Source organism: Caloenas nicobarica, chromosome 5 (genome assembly GCF_036013445.1).
Source record: "Caloenas nicobarica isolate bCalNic1 chromosome 5, bCalNic1.hap1, whole genome shotgun sequence".
In the NCBI taxonomy this organism is placed as follows: domain Eukaryota; kingdom Metazoa; phylum Chordata; class Aves; order Columbiformes; family Columbidae; genus Caloenas; species Caloenas nicobarica.
In genome coordinates this window covers 23,063,532-23,089,474 of record NC_088249.1, presented here as the reverse complement: position 1 = coordinate 23,089,474, position 25,943 = coordinate 23,063,532, and the positions used below count along the sequence as shown (strand labels likewise).

The 25,943-nt window shown below is 46.0% G+C and overlaps 1 protein-coding gene across 4 annotated transcripts in view; it reads left to right on the top strand.

Moving 5' to 3' along the window:
* ADCK1 (aarF domain containing kinase 1) overlaps positions 1 to 25,943 on the top strand; it is an 80,437-nt gene that overhangs the window by 13,105 nt on the left and 41,389 nt on the right. For all 4 annotated transcript variants that reach the window (XM_065635768.1, XM_065635769.1, XM_065635766.1 and 1 more), the window contains one exon: positions 17,789 to 17,992. In XM_065635768.1, coding sequence (XP_065491840.1) covers positions 17,789 to 17,992 — 204 coding nt within the window. The remainder of the gene's footprint in view (positions 1 to 17,788; positions 17,993 to 25,943) is intronic.

Sequence of the window (25,943 nt, the reverse complement as noted above, 5' to 3'; positions counted from 1 at the left end):
TGGATCAGGCCCTAAGTAGGGATGTTTTCTTAATGAAGGACACTATAGCCTTGAACTACTGGCCAGTTTATATGACTTCGTTGTTGGAGGCCATCTGTAAAATCAGTAGTGCTGACAGATAGCTAGTGCTTTACCTATTTTAAAAATAGACAGATGGCTTGATAATTTAAATAATCTTATCTGAGACTAGGAAAAATAAATAACCGAAAGATTCATTTGGGGTTAGAGACACATCAGTACTTGCAATGGCAAACTGGACTTCTCAAATGTTTTGTTTGTCCTTTGAATCCTTAACAAGACCCATACTGTGAATTTGGTTCCCCTTTCTAAGGTTGCTGTAGTCGGCTTGCAACCAAACACCAGCTTGAAGGACCCCAGATTAGGAGCACACAGATGTAAAACGAGGAGCGATAAGTCTGCTGTGGCGTGCAGAGGATATTTTACATATTGGGCCAGGCTGGAATTTCAGAGCAGGATTGAATACGGTAGATTTGCTCTGCTAAACCAGTGACCTTATCACATTCTCTCCAAAGTGTATCTGATAAAAGAATGTGCTGGAGGGTAGCACACAATTATCTTACCTGTCAAGCCAGTGTCTTCATTTAGTCTGTTAAGTCAATGTTGAGGGAATTGCTGTGGTGGGTAGTGTCTTGCAAACACTTCTCTGGACTTCTTGGCAACATTGAAGGTGTCTTAGCAGGTTCCAGGCAAACCCTTTTACCTATGTGGGTCCTATTTGCAAACTTCAAGGAAAGGTATCTATGGAGGCAACTCTGCTATCTTCCTCCATCTAGTGCCTCAGGGACAGACAGGACTCTGCCAGGCTGAGGAAGCCCTTGGGACAAGTGAAAAAGGAAGCTATGTTTCTCTTGAGTTGGAGCAGTTGCTGATTTAGTCTAGGAGAAAAACCAAATGTAAAGGTCAGTGCCAGGTTTGGAAGCTACTCTTTATTGACTAGGGGATTCAGGTACCCTTCCTCGAAATCTGCTGATGTGAGCATGTTTCTGCATTTTTGTACATCTGGACAGTCACATCTGTTTGCCTGTGTGGTCAGGGTGCAAGTCCTTCTCGCATTAGCCATTAGTCCTTCTCGAAATAGCCATTTCCAAGACAGAGTCAAAAGTTCGAAGATGGTTTTGGAGGAGTGAATCCAAGATGTAATTGCATTCACTGCTAGCCTAGTTAAGCCTACTTTTGGTCCCATAGGATTGGTTTGAGTTGTTGGTTTTTTTTTTTTAACTTGAGAGTCCTGTGTCAGTGGCTGCAAATTCTGCTGATGGTGCACCATTCAGGGAGCTTGCTGCTCCTTCCTCTGCAGCAACATCATCTTGGCAGGTCTGACACCAGTAACAACTTCTTTTTGTCAGTGTACTGAGCTGATGTGACTTGGAAGTGGCCCACAGGGAGCAAATAAACATAGTGACAAGGGTCATCTTTATACAGCCTCCACTCTGTTCCTAGCTCCACTTTAATGATGAAACTACATGTAAGCCTGCACATAGACACACATGCACAGTGCCTTATGAAATGCCTCCTGCCAAGCCTGGATCTGTTTACTGTCTTGCTAGCTTTGGTGAATTTAGAGGTAAATTCACTGAAAAGGTCACTAGCAGAATTGCTTTAACAAGAAAAAAAACCAAACCAAAACAAACCAAAACAAAAAACCAACCTGGATTCTAAAATGTCTCTACTGCCTCTGCGGTCTCTGTTTGAAAATGTACTCGTTTTGAGTTGCCTGTGAACTCTGTAACAGTGCAGCCTGTTTGTTATTGTAGGGTTGCTCTGAACACAAGTTGTTTTTTGCAGGATTGCTGAAGGGCAGCAGCTTTGCACTCGCATTTGTTTATGGTAGGACTGTTGTGTGAAGAGAAGTAGGGAAAGATACAGTTTCCTCCCTTGGGCCCTTTTCTTTGTATTCACAGTCAGGCAGCACAGCTGGGCATTTCCAGAGCCCAGCAGGAGCTGTTTCATCTCTGGAGTGCTCTGGTATTGCCTGTTCTGTGACTCCTCTTCCTCTCCGGGACAGCTTCTCTGCTTCTATTTCTTGCAGTAAGCTGAGGTTTTGTTGTGACAGTTTGAACTGGGAGTTATTCACTGCCAATGTATGGAGTGGTGATCCTTGACTGGGGAACGTTGTTCTAATGAAATGATGGCTCCTGAGCGATGGGGAGTGAGAAACAGCAAGGCCGTTAGCTGGAACTGTGCTTTCCTCACTCTGAGCTGGTGCTTGTACTGGGCTGAGTGCTCAAAGATGAGAGGTGTCTGCAACCTGATGCATGTGAAGGGCTCCCAAGAGCTATACCAGCTCCTGCCTCCCTGACTGACAGGGTTACATCAGTTGCAGCTTTCCTCAACCTCCACTGGCCCCAGAGGCCGCAGGCTTGGGACTGAGTCTGTGCCAGGAGTGAGGGTGATGTTTGATTCTTTTAAACCTATGTTTTGATTTTACTGTAGCGAGTGCTTGGTAATGTGGCTCAGGACTGAGCAAAATGCAGGTAAAACCAGCGTCATGCATGCACCTCTTCTGGTGCATCCCTGGGTGAATGCAGGCAGCTGCCCACACTAGCCCAGCACAGCCGACCTCTCTGTTCACTTGTGCTGCCATCCTGTGCTGGGCCTGAATGAGCTTCCCGCCCTCCTGGTTCTCCTGCAGCCTGCCCCAGCTCTGCCCTTTCCTCTCCCCACTGGTGCCTCAGCCCTGGCTGCCACCTCCCTGGCCCTTGCTGTGCTGCTGCCGGATTGGGCACAGACTTACCCTACCAGCTCTGGCATTCATTAGCAGCTCATGTGGCAAAGATTTGCCACAGTCTTAGTTTTCTGAGAAAATCAAGACTCAGACACTGGGTGGATTCATTGCCAGCCCCAGGCAGGGCAGCTGTGGCTTTGCACAGCTGTGTCAGTGGCAGCTGAGCCAGCAGGTTTCCCCTTCCCAGTCCCTTTCTGGAGCAGGATTCCCAGCACTGGCAGAGCTCGGTCCTCACCTGGAGAGATGAGATCCACACTGTGTGTGCCTTAGTTTCAGTCCTGGAAATCTCACTCTGGAAACAATCAGATGTTGCATTCTGAAACATGCTGAAATCTGATGAGCTCACAGCCCAGGGAATTCTTCCATTCACGAACAGCCTAGAAACCCATTATATTTAATATTAGTATTGAAAGACTAATGCAGGCATGTGTTTTTTATTTGAAGGATACTAAATTTAAATCAACAACAGAGAAGTCAAACTCTGTCTTTTTGCAAAATCTTTGAAATGGTGGGACATATGTGTAGCAAATGAAGGAAAGTTCCCTTAAATATTTTTAAAAAGTGTTCACCGCTTGTAATTGTTTGACATGTGTAGTAAATCAATGAAGAAGCAATGCATAGATAAGACGACTTCCCCAAACGACTCATCCTAGTGGCAGATGCCCCTCCTTCCACATGCATTGCTCAACAAATTTCATCTCAAGAAGGGAAATGAGTTCTCAATTGCAACATGCCTGGTAATTAACCGCACTGTAATTCTGATGTGCAGTGGTGTCACCCACCATCGGGTGGGAGTGCAAAAGGCACTGCATTTTGTTGATGGTTGAACATTTGTTTTCCTCATCATTTTGACACCAGAGGTAATTACCATTCCTGAAATATTCTCTCGCTACCATTACAAAACAACCGTTAGGGACAAATTAATTATGAAGAATCTCGTCATGACAGATTAATAGGCAAACAGAGGAGATTTCTTTTTCTTCTTTCAGGCAACTGAATAGTAAAATCTAACAGCTCCTGTGTAACAGCTAGAAACACATACTTTCCTGTAAGCCAACACATATTTTATTGGAGATGAAGGATTAGCAAAAATAGGACTAGACTACAGAGTGAGTTTCCAAGCTTGCTTTTACTCAGCATTTGGTTTTCCAATATCATGTGCCGAAATGAGCTTTGAGTCTGGGCATTGCCATATGGAGGGGAGGTCTTCATGGTTGGTATTGGACTAATGTCTTCTGTGTGGGTCACAGTTGAGCAGCATCATGAAGGCTTGGAAGTGAGGACTTATGGATTTGATGGATTTTAGAACAAAACATGAAGTCATTATCCAGACTGCTTTACAGCCACTAAGGGTTCCCTGTGTCAGGGAGGTCAGATCTGATATGCTGGTTGAGTTCCAAGTGGCCAATGATGTTCTGTGTGCCTGTGTCCCCCTGGAAGTTGCAAGACTACCTGCCCCAAATTATTCCTGTGGGGTGCCCTCTGGGGACTGTTGTGGTGTGGCACATAGACAGCTGCCTTCATGTAGTGGAGGTGGCTGAGACACCCTGCTCCCTGTGACTGAAGTGTCTGTCAAAGACCAGGGGAGAAGGAGTTTGAGATAGCTGGATCACTCATGGCTGTGTTTAGAAGCTCACCCAACTTACGTGCAGTCAGGACAGCAGTTTGTGTAGGCTTGGTAACTGTGCTTTCAAAGAGGCAGTTAGATATGTGTCTAATAGTTGACTGGCTACTATGGGTTGATGAGCACACGATTAAAAAGGAGTCTATCTTAGGCTCCAGAATAGGCATATCTAGATTTAAATAAGCCTCCTGGAGGAGGCCTGTTCAAATTATCAGCTTTGCCTTCTCTGAAATCTCACTCAAGTTGTCAAGCAGGTGTTTAAACAGAGTTTGTCACCTCCAGCTCAGTGCTTGTACATATGGCGTTCTGTCCCTGCCCAGAAAAAGAACACGTCCTCTGTGGTAATCATTGCACAGCGCCCTTTCATGCCATGGTCTTCTTAATTAGAGAACAGTGAAGCTTCACTCTTTTCCAGAGACCAAACCAAGACCACATTTATCCCATTTTCCACCTTCCCCTGCCTGCAGACATCAACTCCCTTTTTCACTGTGACTTCAGCCTTTTTCATGAGGTTTCTGTATCTTTGTTTGGAGTATGTAAATGCTTTAATAAAATAATTTCTTGAGGCTAGAAGTCATTGGTAGCATTACTTCTGGATTACTAGCATCTGATTTATTTTTATTGCTTTGCTTCACACCCATCTTGTGTAGTGCTAATTCTCTATGGTCCTTTTTGGCATGCAAATTTTGTCTTTGGAACTATCAACAGTGATTGTATTTTGCTAGCAAGGACTCATGCTTTAGAGTATCTTTGTCAATATTACGTTTCTGTCAGGTTTTGTACTGATTGCCTTTGTCTTGATTTTACTATTTACCTTCTAGTCAACATTAGAAATTGGCTGTCTTTGACTAGCATGTTGATGGAGATTGTCTCTTGCCTATTATCTCCACTGCAGCGTCATCTTTGTTTTCTCTTGTCCAGTGTTAGTCTCTTACACCAGATTCTCCCCCTTTTGACAAAGAAATCTTGACTTTTGCTCTTGTGAGATTCAAACTGAAACCTCTGGATTCCTAGATGGCACTTTCTTTTCTAAATTGTGGCAAGCACTGCCCAATTTGCATTTTTTTCCACAAAGAAGTTACAACTGGGTAGTGATGGACCAGACTTTCCTTACCCTGCCCCTTGGGGTACTTGCACAGGTGATCTGTGGTAATCAGCATCTCATATATGAAGAAAATATCCACCCTAGATTTCCACCTGATAAAGCCCATTTCCTGCTATTTGTACTTGCTTCAGTGGAAGGGTGGAGGATAAGGGTAGGGATATTCCTCCACAGGCAATTGAGCAGGAATCTATTTTATAATTTCCTAGGCTGAATCACTCTTAAAGACTGTTGACTGGTCACTTTGATCCTTGATGGGATAGGTAACCTGGAGGTGGAGGCTTTCTGCTCTTTTTCTTCTTGGCTGTGTGCTCAACTCCCCATTCACTGATGTTTCCTGTTGCACACAATTCCTTGTAAATAAAATAATGGCTGATAGTGAGCCTGCAGATGGAGGGACACTCTGTTTTCTTAAAATTAGGATAAGACAAGACATCCAGCAGCTTTACTGACTATTTTACCCTAGATTCTTATAATATGTTTGACATTTACAAATGCAGCATCCTTGCCTCGTGGATGCTCATTCATCTCTTAGATGAGAGGGAAAAGTCAGTAACCAGCAAGGGAAAGGGCAAAGTGTTGAATGTAATTGTATATAAAGATGATCTCTGTTTTATTCCCTTCACAACCTTGGTGAGCAACAGGCAAATGCAGGGGAGGCATGTACAATATTGTTCATTGCGATACCAGCTGCAGTAAAGACAATTTCTTCTGGTACTGCTGGGGGTAATTCCTTCTGCTTATTGTGGGAGCAAAACTAATCTAATTTGGATAATGAATAACCGATACACAGCCTCACTTGGGCTCTTCTTTTGTTCATCTCAGTGAGTGCCATGCCAAATATTGGTATGTTTTACTTTATTAAACTGCTATCTCATGCTATTTTAAGTGTCATCCTCAAAGCCAATGTAAGTTCTCCCTCTTGTTTGTGTTCCTAGCAGCCATAAGGATTCAGTAGACCAAATGCAACTTTCACTGGCACCCACATAAGCCCATTTTTTCCACATTCTGCTTCCATTGGCACCTGCACAAACCTATTGTTTTCAGTGAGAAAGAAAAGGAGTGGCTTCAGGGAAGGATTTGACCTTCTAATTGTGTTTTAACAAGTCTATTGATTCTGCATGAATCAGAAGAGGCACCAGCTCAGTCTCCCATAGTGGTGACATTGCTGGGATGCGAATAGACACCAGCTGCCTATCTTGGTGTGGAGCTGTGTGGTGCTAACTGAATGAAAAAGCTGGAGTAATTTTTTAATATATATACATATATATATATATATATATATACACACATATTTCACTGAAGTCAGCAACTCTGATACCCAGAAGGGAACAGACCTGCTGAGTAACAAGGGGACGTTTCTTCTTCTTTTTTTTTTTCCCAACATAGGCACTTTTTAAACTAGAACTGCACTTTGCCATTGATGATGACTTAGTGGCACCACAGCCATACTCCATCTGTTGGGTGTAGTGCTGTGACAGTCACTGCAGTTTTTTGGAATTGACAGCATATTCCCATGGTTGTTATCTTTCCTGACTTCCTCGTCAATCCAATTTAATCACTTCTAGGTATTTCATGTGTTACTGTCTCTCTCCTCTTCAGGCATCCTGTTCCTATGGGAAGAGGACTGTACTTTAAAGGTCAGATCTTCTCAGATTGAAGAAGGGGAAAGGAATCTGCCTCTGTCAGTTTGGCAAGGGGATGTATTGAGATCTCTAGAGATGCTGCAGTTGGAAACCCCTTTTTCTGTGTTCTGTGACCAGGCTAAATGCTGGTGCCCATCTGCTGTAAGAGAGGGAGCCCACTTTCTCTGCTCCCCAGCCATTGGAGTGACCTGCCAGGAGAGAACTTGCATATGGACAAGGGGGAGAAGCTGCTGTTGCACAGTTTAATCGCCTGATGTTGACTCAGATAGGACCTGACCGGAGGTCAGCTGTGACGTGCAGCTGGTAGGGTGGGATTCGACTGTTGGGAAGAGAAAAATGTCAGCCCAGATTCTTTGGCATTGACAGAGTAGATGTGACGATTTCTCCCCTCCAGCTGCAACGGCTGCCTCTGTGCTTCCTTCTTCCCTGCACACCCACACGAGGAGAGCAGACTGTGTGAAGCTACTCTGTCTTGACTCTCAGCTGCTGAACTAGATGAGACTTACCTGAGCTTTCTCCATCCTTTCTTCTGTGCTTGGGCCATCCACCCTGATAAAGCTTGCCTTTCAGTGTGTCTCTCCATGTATCTTCTGTCTATTGGTGCTTCCTGTGGAAACCATGGTTTTTCTGGCTCCATTGTACTGCAGGATGGGGAGCGGGGACTTAGGGTAAAGACTGACAGATGTCCATCCTCACCCCTCCTACTAGGATCCTTCACTTTGCTTTGAAGGCCAGGAATATTCAGCGTTGAACAGATTCCCTTGATACTCATTTCATCTCATCATTCACCTGTTCACTAACTCTAGTAACACCCTGTACGTTTCCCTTCCTGTCTACAGTGTCTGATCTCTTGAGTAGCTGGAAAATGTTACCAAGTCAGCCTTCTTGGCACCATCTAGTTTTGTTATTGAGGACAAATTGTGAAGTTTCCTCATTTATATCATCTTTGTTCTTCTGTCTTGCAGTAACACCTGATGTACTCTTGCTTGTTTGTTTTGCTCTCTCTATCTGTGACTTCAGACCTTTTTTTTTAAGTGAAGAGACCATCTCTACACCCCTCTCCGCCATGTGAAGCCTCCCTGTGCATAGCCATAACTGTATGAGCTTCAGTGACGGCTAATTCCTACTGTGGCCTTGTTTGAGCTCTTCCCTCCACCCATGGCCCAGGACCAGCCCTCACTTCCCATGTTACTGCCTTCCCAGGGTCTTCTTACACGGACATAGCTGTTGTTGTTCTTCCTTCATTTTTTACTGCACAACATAATCTCTTGCTGTTCAGTGAATAGTCTACAGTTTCTATAGGGTGTATCAGCAGCTCCTGTTTAGGGAACACTCCTGAATGCAATGTGCATCTTGATTGATCTTGTTCCTTATAGCAACTGCAAACACCAAATAAAACAGGACTTACTAGGACTGATGGCTGGGAGCCTCCCAACACAGCTAAATACAAAGCCATATAAGAAGGCATCTTTATATCCCTCTGCATGTTTTCACTGCTATCCTATGTGGTCTGATCCAAGCTGAGCTGAATTAATTTTGTTAGCAAGATTTTGAGAGATGCTGTGTCAAATTTATTATCATTTCACTTGTCTCTGTAACAGGAGCTGCAGGCACTGTGATCAATGGATCGAGACACGTGCCTAATTTCACTGCAGCCTCTGTAAATGTCTCTGTGCCTTCTGTAGCTGTCCTGTTGAATGACTTCCTTTCCCCCATGGGTGCTCTGCAGTGAAGCATAGCACAAATCTCTTTGTATACCAACTCTATCAGGACAACAAGGCACTGAGGGCACTTTTGGGAACCTGCTGACTTTGCAAGTGTTATACACCTCCATATACATAGGTCTGGTCCTTCCTCCTCATGAAAATCTGATGTGATCTTATCCTCATGTGTAAGCACCATTCACGTAAGTGTACATGTCCCAACAGAGAACCAGCATGACGGAGGCGTTTGTTGTGCAGTCATAGGTATTGTCTTTCTGAGAGGGCTCCCCTCAGGGTAAAACAGCTTCAAGAGCAGAACCTTGTTCACTGGAGGTGATGTCTGTAAGTGTAAAGGACTCAGCTTGACTCTCAAATTCCTGTATTCAACAGTTTGATCTGGAACTGTTAGTAGGAGAGAATAGGCAGGTGATGCCATAGCCATAGACATGCTCTTTCCCAGTTATCTTAGCATGTTATTTTCCCCTTGTCTCTGAGCATCCCTTCCCTGGGCTCCTTGTTCTCCCTGCTCAGGAGTCTTAGACAGAATAGTGCATTATATCACAGAGGTGTCTAGAGGGGAAACAGCTACTCCCTTCTGATTTTTCTCCTGAACTGCCCCACAGATAACTAATTGCAGCTCAGTTGCTTCTATTAGCTATTTACCTAAAATTGAGCTGGCTAATGAAAATGTTTCTAATTAATACGAGGCAGATTAAAACTCATTACAGCAAGGTCGTCAGTAATGAGAGATAATCAGAGCACAAATGACCAAGCTTGGAGCACAATGAAGATGGAACACAAGCAGGTGATTGGTGCTGGTTGTGCATGCAGCAGCCAGCAAGGGCAGGGTTCAACAAGGTGACTGCTGGTGTTCCACGCTGCAGTTAAGCAACACTGCGTCCTCCTCTCGAGAGCAGCTTGGGAAGTGACTGGCTGAAGAGGTGGACCTCAGCCCAGGGTAAATGTTTCCTGAACCAAGTGGCATCTCAGCCTAGGGGTTTGTTGCTAAGTCACCCCTTAGTCACCTGTGCGGCTTGTTAGGAACCACGTTGTAAGTCAGGGTATTAGCGGGAAGAGCTTGGGAGTATGTGTAATGTAGGTGGCAGTCAATGTCTGTGTGTGCTTGTGTGTGGAAATTCAGAGTACTGATGACTCGGAGGGTGGGAACTGGCACGTCTGTTCAGCATGAAATGGGTTGGCCAGGTTTGGAAAAGTCCCTCCTCATCTCCAGGGAAGATTTGTACAAATCATGAAATATGTGTGCTTTAATTTCAGCTGCCTTTAACACTGGTCATACAAGGCCCCAGCATCAGTACCAGATTTCAGCTGTCTGATGCAGGCGCACTGCATACGTCCTTCCATTTGTACAGAGTCCATTGGCCATCCTGCTAGTTGTGTGACTCCTTGTTCCCATGTTTGTGAAACTGAGAAGCTAAGAAATTGTCGCTGTAGTCTAAGGGGTCATCTCCATTTGTCACCCTCTGCAAGCTATAAAGTTCGCTTTCCCACTTCCTGGCTGTCCCACTGGGAACCTACCGCTGTGCCAGAATTTCTGAAGCATTTTGGGATCTGCCAGGACTATTTTGAGCTATGGAAGTCAAACCTGAGAGTTAGGAGGACGCCTTTTTAACCAGGGTTTGCACCAAGGGGAACTACCTAAAAAGCATAGGTCTGAAAAGGTAACAATGTACCTGCCTGTGTGGAAACATTTAAAATGCCCTGCTCTCATATGGGTAGGCAGACACCCATAAGCAAATCTTTAGGAGTGTTATACATAACTTACAAATATAATGAATTATTAGATAGTGGGGTACATTGCACCATGAGTTATTCCGATTTCAAAGACGTGGATCTGTCCGTGATTAGCAGTATGATCAGTTAGTATGGGTATCAGGAAGCATTTGGATGGGAAATATCTGGCGTGCATAGGAATGAGTTTTTGTAAAAGGTAAGCAGGAAAGATAGTACAAAAAGAAGGCAATAAAAATTCCATTTAGAGTTGTGTGTCTCCTTGCAGAACCCCTGCTGTCAGTCAGTTTGATTACCAGGCTGACAGTGTTAGTGAAGTCTATAGTAGTTTATATTAACTGTATACTATTCAGATTTGTTGAAAGAGGAGATAACAGCCCCTTGGACGAAATACGCTGTCATTGCAGTGGGTTCTACGTTTTATGTTGCTGTTTTTAAAGCACCCAAATACCCTGTTCACTTCACCAGGAGCTGTGTTCTCCCTAAACATCATCACAGACCTTTTGTCATGGCACTTGATTTCAGTCTCTCACTGTGTTAAATTGAGGTGGACATTCTTTCATTCCTCTCTGCTTTGTGCTGTCCTGGGTCATCTAAGGCTGTTCCGTAGTTCTACCAGTTGTGTGCGTGTGGCCCTGTCATGATCAGGAGTGGAAAAGAAGAGGACTGTGGCCAGATCCTTTCCCTATCTTCTCTGACATGTCACTCCCTCCCTGACTTACCATGTTTTGGGGGTACCTGCTACAGAGGTGTGGGGGCATCCTCTCTTCCCTCTGCATGGAGTCCAAGGGGCAGCCTGGCTCTCCCAGTCCAGCCCCCTGCCACCGCAGGCATCCCTGGCAGAGCTGTCTTGTCCAGGATGACTGACAGCATATATGCTCAGGATGCTGCCACACACTGCGTGCCACAAGACACCTCCCAGCAGACCAAAGGCTTAGCATGAAAGACTGCACGCAACAATTCTGCTGTGCCATGTGAAGAAAGCAAGAGTCCATCACCGATGTTCCAAGCCCTTGCAATGGCAGCTAATTTAGTAAATACAGAAGATCCTTGGAAGCAGGTTGAACCCCAGCAGAAGGGGTAACCGATTTAACTGGAATGTGGGAGCTGGATAGACCAAATAGGTTTTTTAAAGAATTTAATGATGCTGGAAGCATCAGTGCACACTATTTGCATTCTATCTCTCACTGTGGCCGATCAATAGGGTAATTTTTGTCTTGATGCCTTAAGCAAAAATGTTTAAAACCTTTTAGACATTTTATTACGTGTAATGTTCTTATGAATCTGTAAAATGGAGGATAGGGATCCTGAGTTTTGTAAAGAGCTTTGTAAAAGCACTTTTAGAGATGAAAAGCTCCATATAAAATCAGGTATGGTTGTTTTATCATAAATGTCTAAAGCTTTTCTGAATTCCATTAAGCTCTTGGCTTCTCTATCCTCTGACAGTGAGTGCCACTGGTTAATGTTGTACTGCGCAAAATGGGACATAAAAAAGCCCCAATTTTAAAGTGGTTGTTGCTTTGTGAAATGTCCTATTATTTGTTTTGTGAGAACTGGAAATAGGAATGGGAGATTTTCTTTCTGTTATTTCATATAACTCTTCTCTCTTAATGCATCAACTCTCTCTAATATAAACAGTCTCCTAACATTTCAGATCTCTTTTTTTAAGGACACTTTTCAAGTGCGTGATCATTTTTTCCCTGTCCTTCTCTGTCGTCTTCTTCTGCGCCTCTTTTTGTGATGGCATGTCCGGAATCCAAGCTGAGGTTGTGCTTTCAACTTCTACAGTGGCATTTTGATGTTTTTCTCTTCTCCTTTCTTAACGCAGTCAAACAGCTTGCCTGGGTTTTCCTGACCCCCACTGTGCACTGAACAGGTGCCTTCACTGAGCCGTCTATGGCATGATGCAAGTGTTGGGTGGTTACAGTTAATTTAGAGCCCATCAGTGTGTGCAGGCAGGATAAATCGCACCTTCCAGTATGTGTGACTGTGCAGCCATCTATGCTGAGGATGATCTGCCAGTCTATTGATAGTTCACCTGTCTTTGGCAGGAACTTGGTAGGGCTTACTTTTCTATAGTGGTGAATAATTTCTGTTGCATCTCATGGAAGTTTTGTCACTGCACTGTTTTGTCCTTTGACCAGATCACTAGCAGGGAAATGAAACTTTGGTGTAAGAATTGATGTAATGGGACACTCTGCTGTTTGTTTTTTACAGTGATGCAGGTCAAACCATTTATAGTAGAGAGCCTCTTCTGCCTTGTGGGTGCTACCTGTACATGTTTCCCTTTTCATCACATTTCTTAGTGTTTCCAGTGCTAGTTTGGCCTCACTGGAAGTAACAACATTGCAAGTGCTAATGTAGCTTCCGCAGCATCACCTTGTCTAAAAGAATTCAGGGCAGGTTGAAATGAAGCTGTGGTAAAACCATCACTAAGTGTTGCAGCCTTGTCCTAACTAGAGCATCACCCACTGCTGCTGTCGGTAGTGCTGAGCTTGACAGGGGAATTCTGAGCTGGGAATGGGGTACGATGAGCAAGTGACATAAAGGAGCATTTTTGCATCTTTTCCAATAATTACTCAGTTTTCTTATCACTCTTTGTGGAGGAGTTTATTGAAAACCACTTGAAAGTCCCAATAAACATCTCCCTTTTCTCTTCTATTGACCATTGCATTAACATGCTCGGAGTATTTTAGTGAACTGGTAAAGAATAATTTTTTTCCTCTCAAAATCTCTGTTGGCTTTTTTCAGTCATATCACATTTAGCTAGATGATTTTTAGTACTCTCTATAATTATTGCCTCAACTAATTTAGTTTACATAGAATAAAAGCTTGCAGGACTATAATTTCCCAAATTACTCTGGATTTTTCTTAAAAGCAGGACGTTTGTTCCTCTTCACTCCTCTGGAAGCTAACAGTTTTAATGTGCAAATCCCTTTTTATTACGATTAGTAGCATCTCAGGTACTTTTTGAATTAATCTGTACTTTTTATGATTGAAGTTTTCAAGGTATTTTCTGGAGACGTCTTTCTTGAACTACCATCTTGGAGAGTGTACCTCCATTGGAAGCAGCAATGGCCAGGCTTCTCGTCAGCATCCTGCCTCATGCAGGGAGTTGCCTCAGCAGGAGAAGGTGCCTCCTCTCCCTCGCTCAGGCTGGGAGTAGGTGGGACACGAGTGGGCACCACGTGGTGTGGAGCTGTTCCTGCTCATCTGCACAAGAGTGTTCTTTGGTGTGGAGGTGAGAGGAGGAGCAGCCCTTCTAGCCTTGTCCTCTGGGCGAAATCCAGCCTGAGGTCCTTTGTGAGATGTCTGTGTCTGCAGTGTTCCTGGAGGCAGCACTCATCACCAGGAATTTCTGGTGACTTGTTTGTCGTGTCTTTGACTAACGACATTTCAAATTTTCTCTCTGCATTCCTAATCCTAATTTCACATTTTTCCAGCTATAAGTCTGCCTTTCAGAGTTCAAATTACTTTTCTGAGGGCTTTTTCATATGAGGAATGGCTTCCACCACTTACCCTACTGTCTTTTGTGGCCTTGTCTTTTGTCACCAAGTCTGTCACCAGGTAACATATACTGAAATTTTCACCAGTATATTTTAAGTTTGGTATTTATTTTCTGCTAAATTAATTCCTTTATTTTTAAGACCAGATTAACATCTGCCAATTTATGATACCTTGCATGTCTTATGCTCTAAAGAGCAGTTCTTTGCCAAGGTCTCTGTGAGTAAAGGCTCCTTCAAAAGCATCAAAATTACTTGAGAAGCCAGGTCTGCTTGTACATTAAGGGTAAATTAAAAAATTTCCCCTTGCAGCTTTGCTTGCTGAGTGTGTGCTTTATCCCAGAGGTGCATCTTCTCCATAGTTGACAGTTATTACGTCCATTGTGGCCCATATGGAACAATTTTAATAATCAGTGTTAATCCCAATCTACCCCAGGTTTAGGTAAACCACATGGGTCTGATAACCCTGCTGTGGGCCAATGGAGAATTATTTGTCCTGCTGAAATTTGGGAACGGGGTTTGAGGCAGGAAGAGATGTCCATGTGGACGGAGGGAAGAACCATATACATTCTGACAGCCTTTGTGAACTGAAGTGCTTCCTGAAGGAGGCTTATTCTTGGTAATCCTTGGTACGTGAGATGCTTCCTTTCTCTGTGGTGTGCTCCTAGGCATGATGCATACAAGCAGCTCTCTGTTCCCAGCTCTTTTCCCTGATGAGAAGAGTCTTCAAGGTATTGCTTACGCAACAAAGAGCAGTCTCTTGGTGAGATTTCTCAGAGAAAACCTGTGAGGCATTCTGGGGGTTTCCATTTACCCTGCAGTTTCTTCAAGGTAGGACAGAAATGTGGGTCACCAGTATGGGACATGTTAGTAGGAATGGGGCACTCTTACTTTGCCTGTGATTAGGAGAAGGTCCTCTGTCAGAGAAACAAGTGCTACATCTGGACCGTGACCTAGCCTGGGGAGATGCAGGCAGTGAATAGATAGCATTATGAACATTTTTCTGCTAAAAATCCTGACCTGGTCAATCAGAAAAGAGACCTTGGAAGCTGCATTCACAGTCCTGCTTCGTTCTCACTGTACTTCTGCATCTAATGCAGGCTGCAGTTTTGTAAAATGTAGGGCTATGAATGGATTTCCTTCTTCGGAGACAAGTTGCCTGGTCATCTGTCTCCCTAGCAGGGACTGGAGCTGGCATTCCCTGGTCTGGACAGCTAGCCAGGGCAGCTGTCTCTTAGGAGTTTTAGCCAAGCCAGTTGTGATAGCAAGGTGGAGGATGCTGTGCATGGGTGTTTTGTTCTGTTTTGTTCCTGGAGCCCTCTGTAAGGATGCTGTCTCTCTCTTGGCCAGGACTGCTGTGTCCATGAGGCCAACTGGATTCTCTACAGGGTGGATAAGTTTGGGAGGGCCAAAACTTCCACTACCCTTGTGTTAGAGGAGAGAGATGCTGTTTCTGCTTCCTTCTCAGCAGTGACTGACATGAAGATGCACCCTGCATCCAAGTGTGTCTACAGCCAGGATTTTCATATACATGAGTTTTCCATCCTGTTTTTTCCAGGTGGTCTGTATGGTAGGTACATGGGAGCCAGCTCGTCTGTCTTGAGCTGGCTGCCGGGCCTCATGCCCAGCACCGTGCCACACCTCTGCCCTCAGCCGTTCGATGGGCCCCCGCTGTGCCCATGGGAGGTCACAGGGTCTGTGCTGGCCCATGCTCAGTGCTGGGGTTTTTGGAGCACACCAGCAAGGAGCCTTCCCACCATTTCCCGCCTGTGCCCTGGGCTGTGGCTGCCCAACACCTCTGGGGAGGTGGCGGGCCACCAGTCCCCATCCCTGCTGCTGGCAGGGGGTTTCCTGCATAGATGGAGGCAGTGGGCAGAGGGCGATTATCAGAGCTGCATAAAAGCTGTTTCCCTGTAATGGGCTGCACTGCCAGTGCTGCGACAAACTACTCAGCTGCTCTGGCTCCCTCCCTCCTGCTGCCGTTCTCTTTCATCCCGTTATTCCCTCCCTGCTTTTCTTGCTTTCTTGTCCTCTTTCACAACTTTCTGTCCTTGTCCCCTTTTGGCCTGCTTTTTTGCCCCCAACGCACGGAGGGGAGGTGAGCAGGGAAACAGCAAGGGCAGAGGCTATCTTGTTACAGCAGGAGCTTTAGAAGCTGGTGTGTAACATGCAGCACAGTAAGGTGGGAGGCTTCAGGCACGCTCGTGGGTGTTATTTTCTGCTTAAGTATTTTCGAGTGCTTTTGAGCAGGCTGTGTGCTGGGGGAAGCTCACACTCCCAGCACAGGTTGCGCTTGCCCGCGTGCGCCCACCCATGAAAGTGTGTGTGCGTGTGTGCATCAAGCTGTCACGTCTCACACGCCAACTGTGAGACTTGCACATTAAGCTTTCTCCTCACACTCCCGTAGGACTGTGTTTTGTGCACTTGCAGCTCAGCACCCAGTCTGTCCCCTGACGCCTTCTCAAATGCGAGATACTCGCCCTGTCCTGTGATGTGACACGGCACTGCTTTGTGTGGAGGGCAAAGATAGACACTAAATGGTGTGGGGGCGTGTGTGCTGTTCATCCACGTTTGTGGTGGTGTTCCTTTCTGCCACGTACTTTGAGGCTTTCAGTGGCATCCCTCACCACAGGACCTTGGGCAGATGAGGTCTGCAGACACAGGATTCGACCTTCAGTGACTTCTGACACAGGAACCAGAGGAATTAGGAGCCTCCATGCAGATAGGTGTCAGGCATTAACAGGAGATGAGTGCAGAATTATTTTTTGTCATTGATTTGCTTAGATTTTATTAATGTATTGGGGTAAACTTATCTGATGTTTATTAAAGAATATTGAGCATAACTGTGTCCTTGGCAGGAGGCTTTTCTAGTAGGAGTAATAAAGGGAGAATAAATCATTGTCACTGAAGGATGTGGTGGCTGGTCTGTTCTTGAGAGGCAGAATGAACCTCAGGAGCTGAAATCCAGACCAGGCAAGCGGTTGGTGATAGGTTTTGTCATTTTGTGACTGCATTTTGGCCAACGTGAGCAAAGCTGGCAAGTCTTCTAATTCTTAGTTTCTAAACCCACTGTCACTGCAGACTCTCTTAACAATGTAAGTGACCAAGACCTGGCTGGACTGGAGCAATGTAATTTTCCCTCATGGTGTGTCAGTGAGCTGAGGAGGATGAAGGACTGCCCATGTATTGTCCTCCTTACTGCCAAACAGACATCCATAGTTTTGATTTTTAGCAGATTCTTGTTCCATTTTTCTGGAAGTTTCTGGGATGATATCTGTGGTTTTCTTCTCACACTCACACTAAGATGCTAACATACGTGGTTTTGCTCCTTTTGACAAGGAGCTCCCAAACTCTGCATCATAGCAGTGGATCACAGTGACAAACCAATGCTGCCCCATGGCTGGACGTCTTATTCTGTACAAGGATGTAGCCCTGGACAGAGCCAAAAATTAATGTGCTGTCACTGATTATGGTGCCTGTGCAAACAAGTGTCAAAGCACCTTAAACTCTGGAGCATCTTTTCCTGGTCTGGTTCAACCTCTCTAAATCAAGCCAGAATCCTAATAGTTAGCTGGCGCTTTAGATGATGATGCCCAAAATCAAGAAATGAAATCCTTGGTTTGTTTAAATACTGGACAAATAAAAGGTACCTATATGGGCCTGTGCATGTAACAGACCGCGAAAGGGCTTGGCTGATGTTCTGGTTTCTCCGCAGGTGCACCTGCGCTCTGCTGAACGCCTCCGGGAGCTGTGTTGCGCCAACCGAGGCACCTTCATCAAGGTGGGACAGCACCTGGGAGCGCTGGACTACCTGCTGCCTGAGGAGTACACCCGCACCCTCAAAGTGCTGCACAGCCAGGCCCCGCAGAGCACCAGGCAGGAGATTGAGCAAGTTATCCGTGAGGACCTGGGCAAAGAGGTAGGGGCAGCCGTAGCCCGTGCTGGCTTCTCAGGCCTCAGCAAGCCCTGGGCAGCTAGAAGATGGAAAAAAGGACCAAGGAGGTCCCTGGTGGTTCTCAGTTGCAAGAGATACCAAGGGGAGATATCTCCTCCTTGCCTCTGGGAGAATGTCATGCAAATTTTCCCTGTCCGTTGATGGGCATTATTGGCAAGCTTAGGAAAGAAGAAGATAAAAGAGGATTAAGCGTGTGAATGCTGCCAGGTGGAAGTGGCAGGACTAAGCAGAGCAGCGTACCCCAGAGGTTATGCCAAGACTAACAGAGTTGTTGGAGGTCAGGATGGAGGGACATCTGCCACACTGAGGGGTGGGAGCTGGAGATATTGATGTTCAGGACAAAGATATATTAGCAGAGCTCTGTGAGGGATGACTGCTCTCCCCTGGTTGTACTCTACCAATTCCAGCGAGCACTGACAGCCCTTTACTTTCTTGAGCCCCTAATTAACCCCCAAAGAAAATAATAGCATAAATCACTTCCGGTGCTTGCAGTCAGGTAATGCAGTGGCCCAGGGTTCTGTGTCACCATTAACCCTCAGCAGCCCATAGCACTGAGATCAGAGGTAGGTACCTGTGTTTAACTATAAGGGAAGTAATTACAGTACTTAGAGAGGGTGTTCTGCTATTTTACGTCTTGCCCCTTATAAGAAGAGGTCCCCTCAAACTCCAGCCCTGTTTGAGGAGAGGCATTTCAAGGATCAAAAATGACATGGTGAGAGGGAGGCAGGAGGCAACAGTGTGCAAAGGCAATGGCAGAGAAGGTGCGTGTGAGGGGGAGGAAGACAGGAGGTTGAAGAAGGGAAACAGTGTGTACATCTATAGTTGCTCATATATAGAGGTTTTGTTTTGGGTTCTTCTGGGCTGACTGTGTGGTAAGGAGGTATAGGGGGAACATGAAGAGGTAAGTGAAGCATTTGCACCTAGTGAGTATATTATGGGCAGGTTTGGGTGGGACGGGTCTGCCTATGTGTAGTTTAAGGATCTAGATATTTTCTAGTCAGGAATGACAATTAAGATTTGCCTGCAGTTTAATGGCAGGGTTAATGTCAGGCCCTGACCTGCAAGATGCTCCCTCCCTCAGCCCTGCATCCTTGTAGCACGGCTGGTACCAGCTGTGTTTCATAGCTCAGTGGACAGATGGAGCAGGGCAGGCTGGCTGCTCCCTGCAGACCCTTGCTGCTCCATGGGCCTCCATCTGTCCATCTCCCCTCTGCAGGAGCCACGGAAAGGCACCCCAAGGTTAGCCCCCATTAAATTACCACAGCAGCCACCCCTTGCTTGTTTTGTGTGGTGTCTCTCAGAGGCCTAGCCAGGTGCTCAGAGGTGAGCCCTCTTCGTTTCTCTCAAGTGTGTGTTCAGCTTCGTCTGATATACCATGGTTTCCTTTAGCTTTTCGGGAGCTAGCCGAGCCCTCCATGCGTCCTTGATTCCCAGTGAGGCAGCTCAAATCTAGTCTCCACAGCAGCCTTCCCTCTTAGCATTCGCCTCACCCATACGGGCAGTGCTGGGCAATATTTAATTTTAAAGAGACAGAGAGAGGGTGGAAAAAAGGGTAGAAATGGGAAGAAAGAGATAGAGAGGAAATGCTAATGAAAGAGAGCAGTGATAAAAGAGAGAAATGTAGAGAATGGCATGTATAAAAATAAAGGAGCTGGTGAAACTGGGCAGTATTAAAAGCTGAGATAAATTCCCAGTTCTATTAGTTACAAGATACCAAATCAAGGTATTTAAAAACAAAAAGGGTTTGGGCAACCTGACGCACCAAAGTTGTCTTTGCTGGAACCCAGAGGATTTAATAGGGTTACTTTAGAAACAAATTTAATTCCAGTGTAGCTACCTCCTCAGTACACTTTAAATACGATATACTTAGCTGAAATATAGATAGCAGAAGGGCAAGGTGGAGTGTCAGGGTGGAAGGGAGTGCAAAGAGGGATCCTGAAACCTTCCCCCTTGAGGCCGGCATCACACCTGGGAACCTGCAGATAAATCCAAATAGAAGAGAAAATGACAGTGAGGGAACATTCCCAGGGGGCCTAGGCCTAACCCTGCTGCTCTCGAGTTTGGTGGTAAGATTTCCAGTTCCCCCATCAGGTGCAAGAGCAGGCTTCTCCAATGAATCTCGAGTGTAGGCAAGAAGTAATTACATACAGTTTGGATCAGTGCAGAACAAATGAGGGAAATAGCAACTGGAAATATAGAGATACCTGGGGAGGAATGTGACAAGCTGACAAATTAGGCAAGAGCTTGCGAAAGGGCATGAAGATCAAAAAAAGCCAATTTCATGTATAGATGCATTTTATCTTCAGTCAGTTAGAAATTGTCTGTCTTCTGATGTGACCTACTCCTGAGAATCTTATCAGAGGCTTGAATGTTTGACAAATTGAGTGTTTTTGTGGAAAAACTGGTGTAAATGGAGAGCATGCCAATGGGACTGATCTTTGAGCAAAGGCAGAGAGCTTGTGAGGTAAGTTTACAGCAGTTGGACACAGCTCTGTTGTCACCACACAGACTTGCATGACACCCTGCTGATGGATGCCTTCCCATTCCAGGCCAGCATCATGGCTGGAGACTGGGACCTACAGCATGTAGCTCTGCTCCATGAGCTAACGGACTGATTTAAAAGCAAATGTTATGTATGCTGATCGGACACAGAAGGAGAAGCATCATATATGCTCACTAGCGGGTTGCCCTGTCATAGAATCATGAAATCATTTTAGTTGAAAAAGACCTTTAAGATCATTGAGTCCAACCATTAACCTAAGACTGTCAAGTCCACCTCTAACCCATGTCCCTAAGAATCTCATCTACACATCTTTTAAACACCTCCAGGAGTGATGACTCAAAGTCTAGGGGGAATCTACCTACCAGGGATCATTGTGATGAAAATAATCAGTAGTGAGCAGATGCTGTCTTTCTAATCTCAGCCATGGTGGTTTGGTTAAGTGTTGGTGGGAGGTGGTGATTCTCTTGAGTGTTGTATGCAAGATGTTGAGGTGGGGAGTGGGATTCTCAGGACAACGTGAGTAGTAGCAGTGAGAGAGGCTGCACAAAGAAACCTTTATGGTGACCGGAAAGGATCACCAGCAAGATCATAGAGTAAGAGTCTTTTGGGGAGATAGTGGAGATACCACAGGTTGGGCTTGCTCTGCATGTATTCCTTGGAGCAGTTGGGAAAAGCTGTGTGCATAAGAATGGATGATGAGATATGAATGAAAGCGTCTCTCCTACCTCTGTTTTCATCTTTCTTACTTGAACAAGGTTCTGAAAATGAAAAGGGGTCAGGTGTGGAAAATGAAAGAAGTGTGTTCCCTATCCCACAACTGTTAATTTTCTTTGCAGAGCTATTAGTGACACAAGGAAAGATATCTGGTTCAGCTAAGCTCTTTTAACTGAACAAAGCGCATGCAGAGCAGAGCCAGGCAACTTCTGGTGAAATGTGGACACCAGACATTTAGGGAGAAATACTTATGAAATACTCTGGAAGATAAATCTTTGAGTGGCTGCACCTTAAAAGCACAAAATCATTGTGCTTAGAAACTAGAAATGATGGAAGAAATGTTTTGCCAGCACTGGGATTAGGAGATTTCCTCCCTCTGGCAGGTCTGTTGGAAGAGGCTGGCTTGTGGCTGTGAGAGACAGGGATACTGGGAAGGTGATGCTAGTTTGGTCCCAGAGCAAAAGTGCAGAACTCAGGACATCTCTGAGTTCGGCCAAGCCAGTTCCACCTGACAGCCCTTCGGTGTCTGTTGGAAGGGCTTTCTGTAGGTCTTTCTGCATGTGATTTCCGTGGACAAGGTGCTCAGAGGAGCTAATTGCTCGTTGCTAAGACTGATAGGACTATTATGAAACTCTCCCCTTTCAAAAGTATGTCTGCTTCTCTCTGCTCTGATCAAGGCCTATCCACAGCATCCCTCCTCGTAGGACTGAGTGGCTGCAGAATGACTCGGCAGCTTTTACAACCCTGCTCTTCCAACATCCTTGGTGCCTTTCTGTTGTCTGGCTCCAATACTGTCCAGTGCAGTCCCTAGTATGGCTCTGCGGGTCTCACTTCTCTGCCGCTGTGCAATGATAACGAGTTTGGATATTGTGACATCTCCTGGCTTCACTGTGTACTCCTATCTATGCCAACACACTTTTTAACCTAAAATACCTCCAGGTTTGCAGTCATATTGCACATCCCAGTAGGCCACAGCACAGCTATATCCACCCAGCACCACTGTAATCCCTCTGCTGTGTACAGCAGGACGTCACTTTCTAGAGCCTGTTGCTCATCAGCTCCCAGCCCATCTTCGCACATCAGCGTTTTGTAATCAAGTCTCTGACCTTTTCCCCAAGACTCCTTATTCTCCCCCTCGGTGTGTTTGTGTGCTCCATACCCTACCCAGGCTTTAACTCCCATTGGAGATAATTTTTCTTGGTGGGAGATGCTCCCTCCTCACCCATCTCTCACCACCGCTCCTTCAGATATATCCCAGTTCCTCCACCTGTGCTGCTTTCTGGCAGGTTCCCATCAAGCTGGGTCTCTGGTCACTGCTCCTGTGTCTGGTCTGAGGTGGTGTGGTTGGGGTTAGGGCCAGGATGAAGTTATCATTCCATGAGGACAGCTTAGTCTCAGGTAGGGTCTGGTGGGTGCCTGTGTGGTGTGGCTGCCCAGGTGCTCTGTGCCCAGGCTGTGTCCTTGCCCAGGGGCTCGGGGCTGGTGTAGGGCACAGGACAGGCCTTACCTGCCATGGTAGTGAGGGTGTCTCCTTCCTCTTTGCCCCTCAACTTATCCTCACATCTCTGGCCAGTTGTTGAAGCTGTCACAGAGATGAGTGGAAGCTGCTGAAACTGAGCAGTTTCAGATGCTATCGAGTGAGGGATCCCAAGAAATCCTGACCAGCTCTTTGCTTGGACTCCAGGTATCCACATCTGCACACACATGCCACTGCTGGGGAGTTTGCTGTGCTCCAGGAAGGCCGAGAAGCAAAACAGGCTCCATAGGGAGAACACACCAGTGGTTGAATGTGTTGCTTCCAGTGCTTGCTTTGTTCAAAGCTGGGCAGAAGGGCTGGGGAGAGCCCAGAGGTCAAGGCTTGTCTCTGCTGAAGCCAAATCATATAAAGGGCTTAAGTAGATGGAAAGATAGTCATTTGGAAGGATGTCAGTCCAGCTCTGCTTTGTGGGAGTGCAGGTAATGGGAAGCAGTTTCTAATTGCTTGATTAGCCAGCACCTCCAAGGAGACTATCCTTTTCATCCACAGTTAATTGCGGCTTTTACCTGTTGTTCAAGGACTATTTTGCCATTTGCAAGAAGCCTCCTGCAGCCATATAGTAATGGAGCTCGCTGATTAGAGTAGGGCAGGATATGTCAACAGTTAGACTGTGATTTGTAAGCAAAGCACGTGTGGTAGAGGAGCCTCCTGTGCTGTGGTTTGTGAAGCAGGATGCATTTTCACAGTGATGTTTGGGGGACCTAGCCTTCAGTTAAAGGGCTTTGGTCTCCTTGGATTCATACCATTGTACCTGGCATGGCACAAGTGCTGTACAGTAAGAAACAGATGCTCCTCGTCTAAGAAGTTGTCCCAGCAGTAAAACTGTGGCTAAAAAGGATGCTGCCCTTTGTCCCTCTACTTTAAATTGCTCCCAAGGTTCCCAGAGTGTTTTCTAGGTTGGGTACATCAGCGTTATTCACCCACTGTTAAAGTACACCCATATACACCTGGGAGCATGGTCACTGCAATGTTGTGCAGCAATGCCACAAGCCATTTGACAGGAAGGGACAAAAATTGTACGCCTATGTGAACCTGCTGTGGGAAAGATTTAAGATAAGACTGCTGCAAGGTGTTGATCCTCATAGTCAGAGATTTCCCTGCCCTCAAACTGTTGGAGTGTGAGAAAAGACAGAGGGAATAGAAGAGACTCCTCTTTTTACTCCTATTTCTGTATGCACTCTTGGTACAACATGGCAGGGAGAAGAACGGACTGATTCCCTTCCTTCTGGAACTGTTGATTAGCATTTTAAGCTCTGGCGAGACATATGCTTACTTCTGATTTGCAGAACTATTGAAGCAGTGCTCAGTCCTGTGGGAGAGCAGCTAGGCCTTCAATAGGCTGTTGGGTATTATACTGCATGTCCTACAGACTCCAAGTGGTTCCCAAGGGAATAGGAGCCACTTTCTGTAGCTGGCTCCATATGTTGCCTTAGAGAAGATTCATTTACGCTGCTAGATCACAAGGTCTTCAGGTCACAATGTTGCAGATCCTTTTAGGGCCCCAGGAAGCCTCTTCCCAGGCTGGCCATGTTGTCTGTCCCGTCCAGGATGCCAGGACACATGCCTGCGTCCTCCAGTGTTCCACACCCTTGTGGTCGAGCATTCTGCCCGAAAGCACTGATGTATGGCACAGTCAGTGCACGGCTGCTCTCGTGGCTGCTTGGGGCTATGGGACTGATGCTGAATGGCTCTGCTGAACACCCAGGTCTCTTGTAGCTCATGACCCTTGTTCTGTCCTTAGGTACCCCCCTCCAGCAACACCGTGCTGAGCTGCTCTGTGAAGTTGGCCCTCACGTATATCACTAATAGGCAGGGGGAAACTAGATTTAGATCAGCATAAGCCTCTTCTGCATGCTCTGGGAGGTATGTCCATCTCAGGAAATCTCCTCTTCTGCATGAGTTATCCAGTCTCCATTACCCACCAGGGTGGAGGCTGGGCTGTGGTGGTCATTGCTCTGACAGTGTGAGGGGCTAGGAAGTGGGATGGGAGGATTTGGCCCTTCTCCCACCCCTCTGAGCCTCTCTCAGCAGGCCCGTCAGGGCTTCCAAGCAGCCATCAATAAAAAACACATTTGTGTTAAAACTGTAATGAGGAATAAGAAAACTTCACATTTTTTCAATAACTCTGGATATAAAAAAGAGATTTTTATCAATTATGAGAAGGATTTTGGCCATAAAAAGGTAATTTAAAGAGTCTGAGATGGATGGTGAATAGCATTAATGTCACCCAGAACAAATGGGCCCGCATTACTCAACTGAAGGGCAGGAGCCTGTGCTGGTCCTGCTGCGGCTGCAGCCTCCACCATGCTCTCCCTGCCCTGTCTCTGGGCAGAGGCCCCGGCTGCTGGTGGATCTCAGTAGAGCTGCCCCCACAGTGGGCCCTCCTGCAAGCAGTGACTGCCCAGAACCGATGTTCCACCGGCAAGTGCGGACAGGGAAAGCAAACAGGGAGCTTTGTGCAGCTTGGTCAGTTCAACTTGCTTTGTCTCTTGTGTCCTTGCTTGCTCCGTTTGCAAGCTCCTGCGCTACTGACCCTTAATGTCACACCACAGACAACCTGGTGTACTTAGTGCCAGGAGAGTTTTGAGACAGGTTACTTCCTCCTTCAGTGGGTTTTCTCTCAACTCATGTCTCCTGGGAGAGGATCTGGCTGAGTCCTGCTCATGGCAGCCTCTTCCTGGGCGTTCTAATCCCCATTGCCCAAGAGAGGGAAGAGTCTGTGGATAGATTAGAGGATAATCGCCTTTGGCTTCCTTCAAGTTAACAGAGATTTACAATACAGGAGGTTGAACAGTGGGTTTTCTGAAAGATTTTTTGGGGGTTCTTCTGCAAGTAAGAGAAAGACTTGAGATCAGAAAATGCAATGGAAAACGGCCTGGCAGAGAGTAGTTCTGATCTGCATGCTTTGTGACTTTTTTTTTTTTCTTTAATTGACAAATTCTTTAGGTGCCTGGGGGTTAGTGCATGACACACCTGCATGGAATTTGTTGGCTCACAGTGTCTTGTGTGCAGATGGCAGGCTCTCTTCAGTATGGTTTTCTCAGAGTTTTGATGACACCTGAAGTGTTGCTCTGATGCGAATAAATCTTGGCTGGCACTGCACACCACAGCTGTGTCGAGCTGTTCCGTGTCCACATCCTGCAGAGGTAGTGGATGTGCTG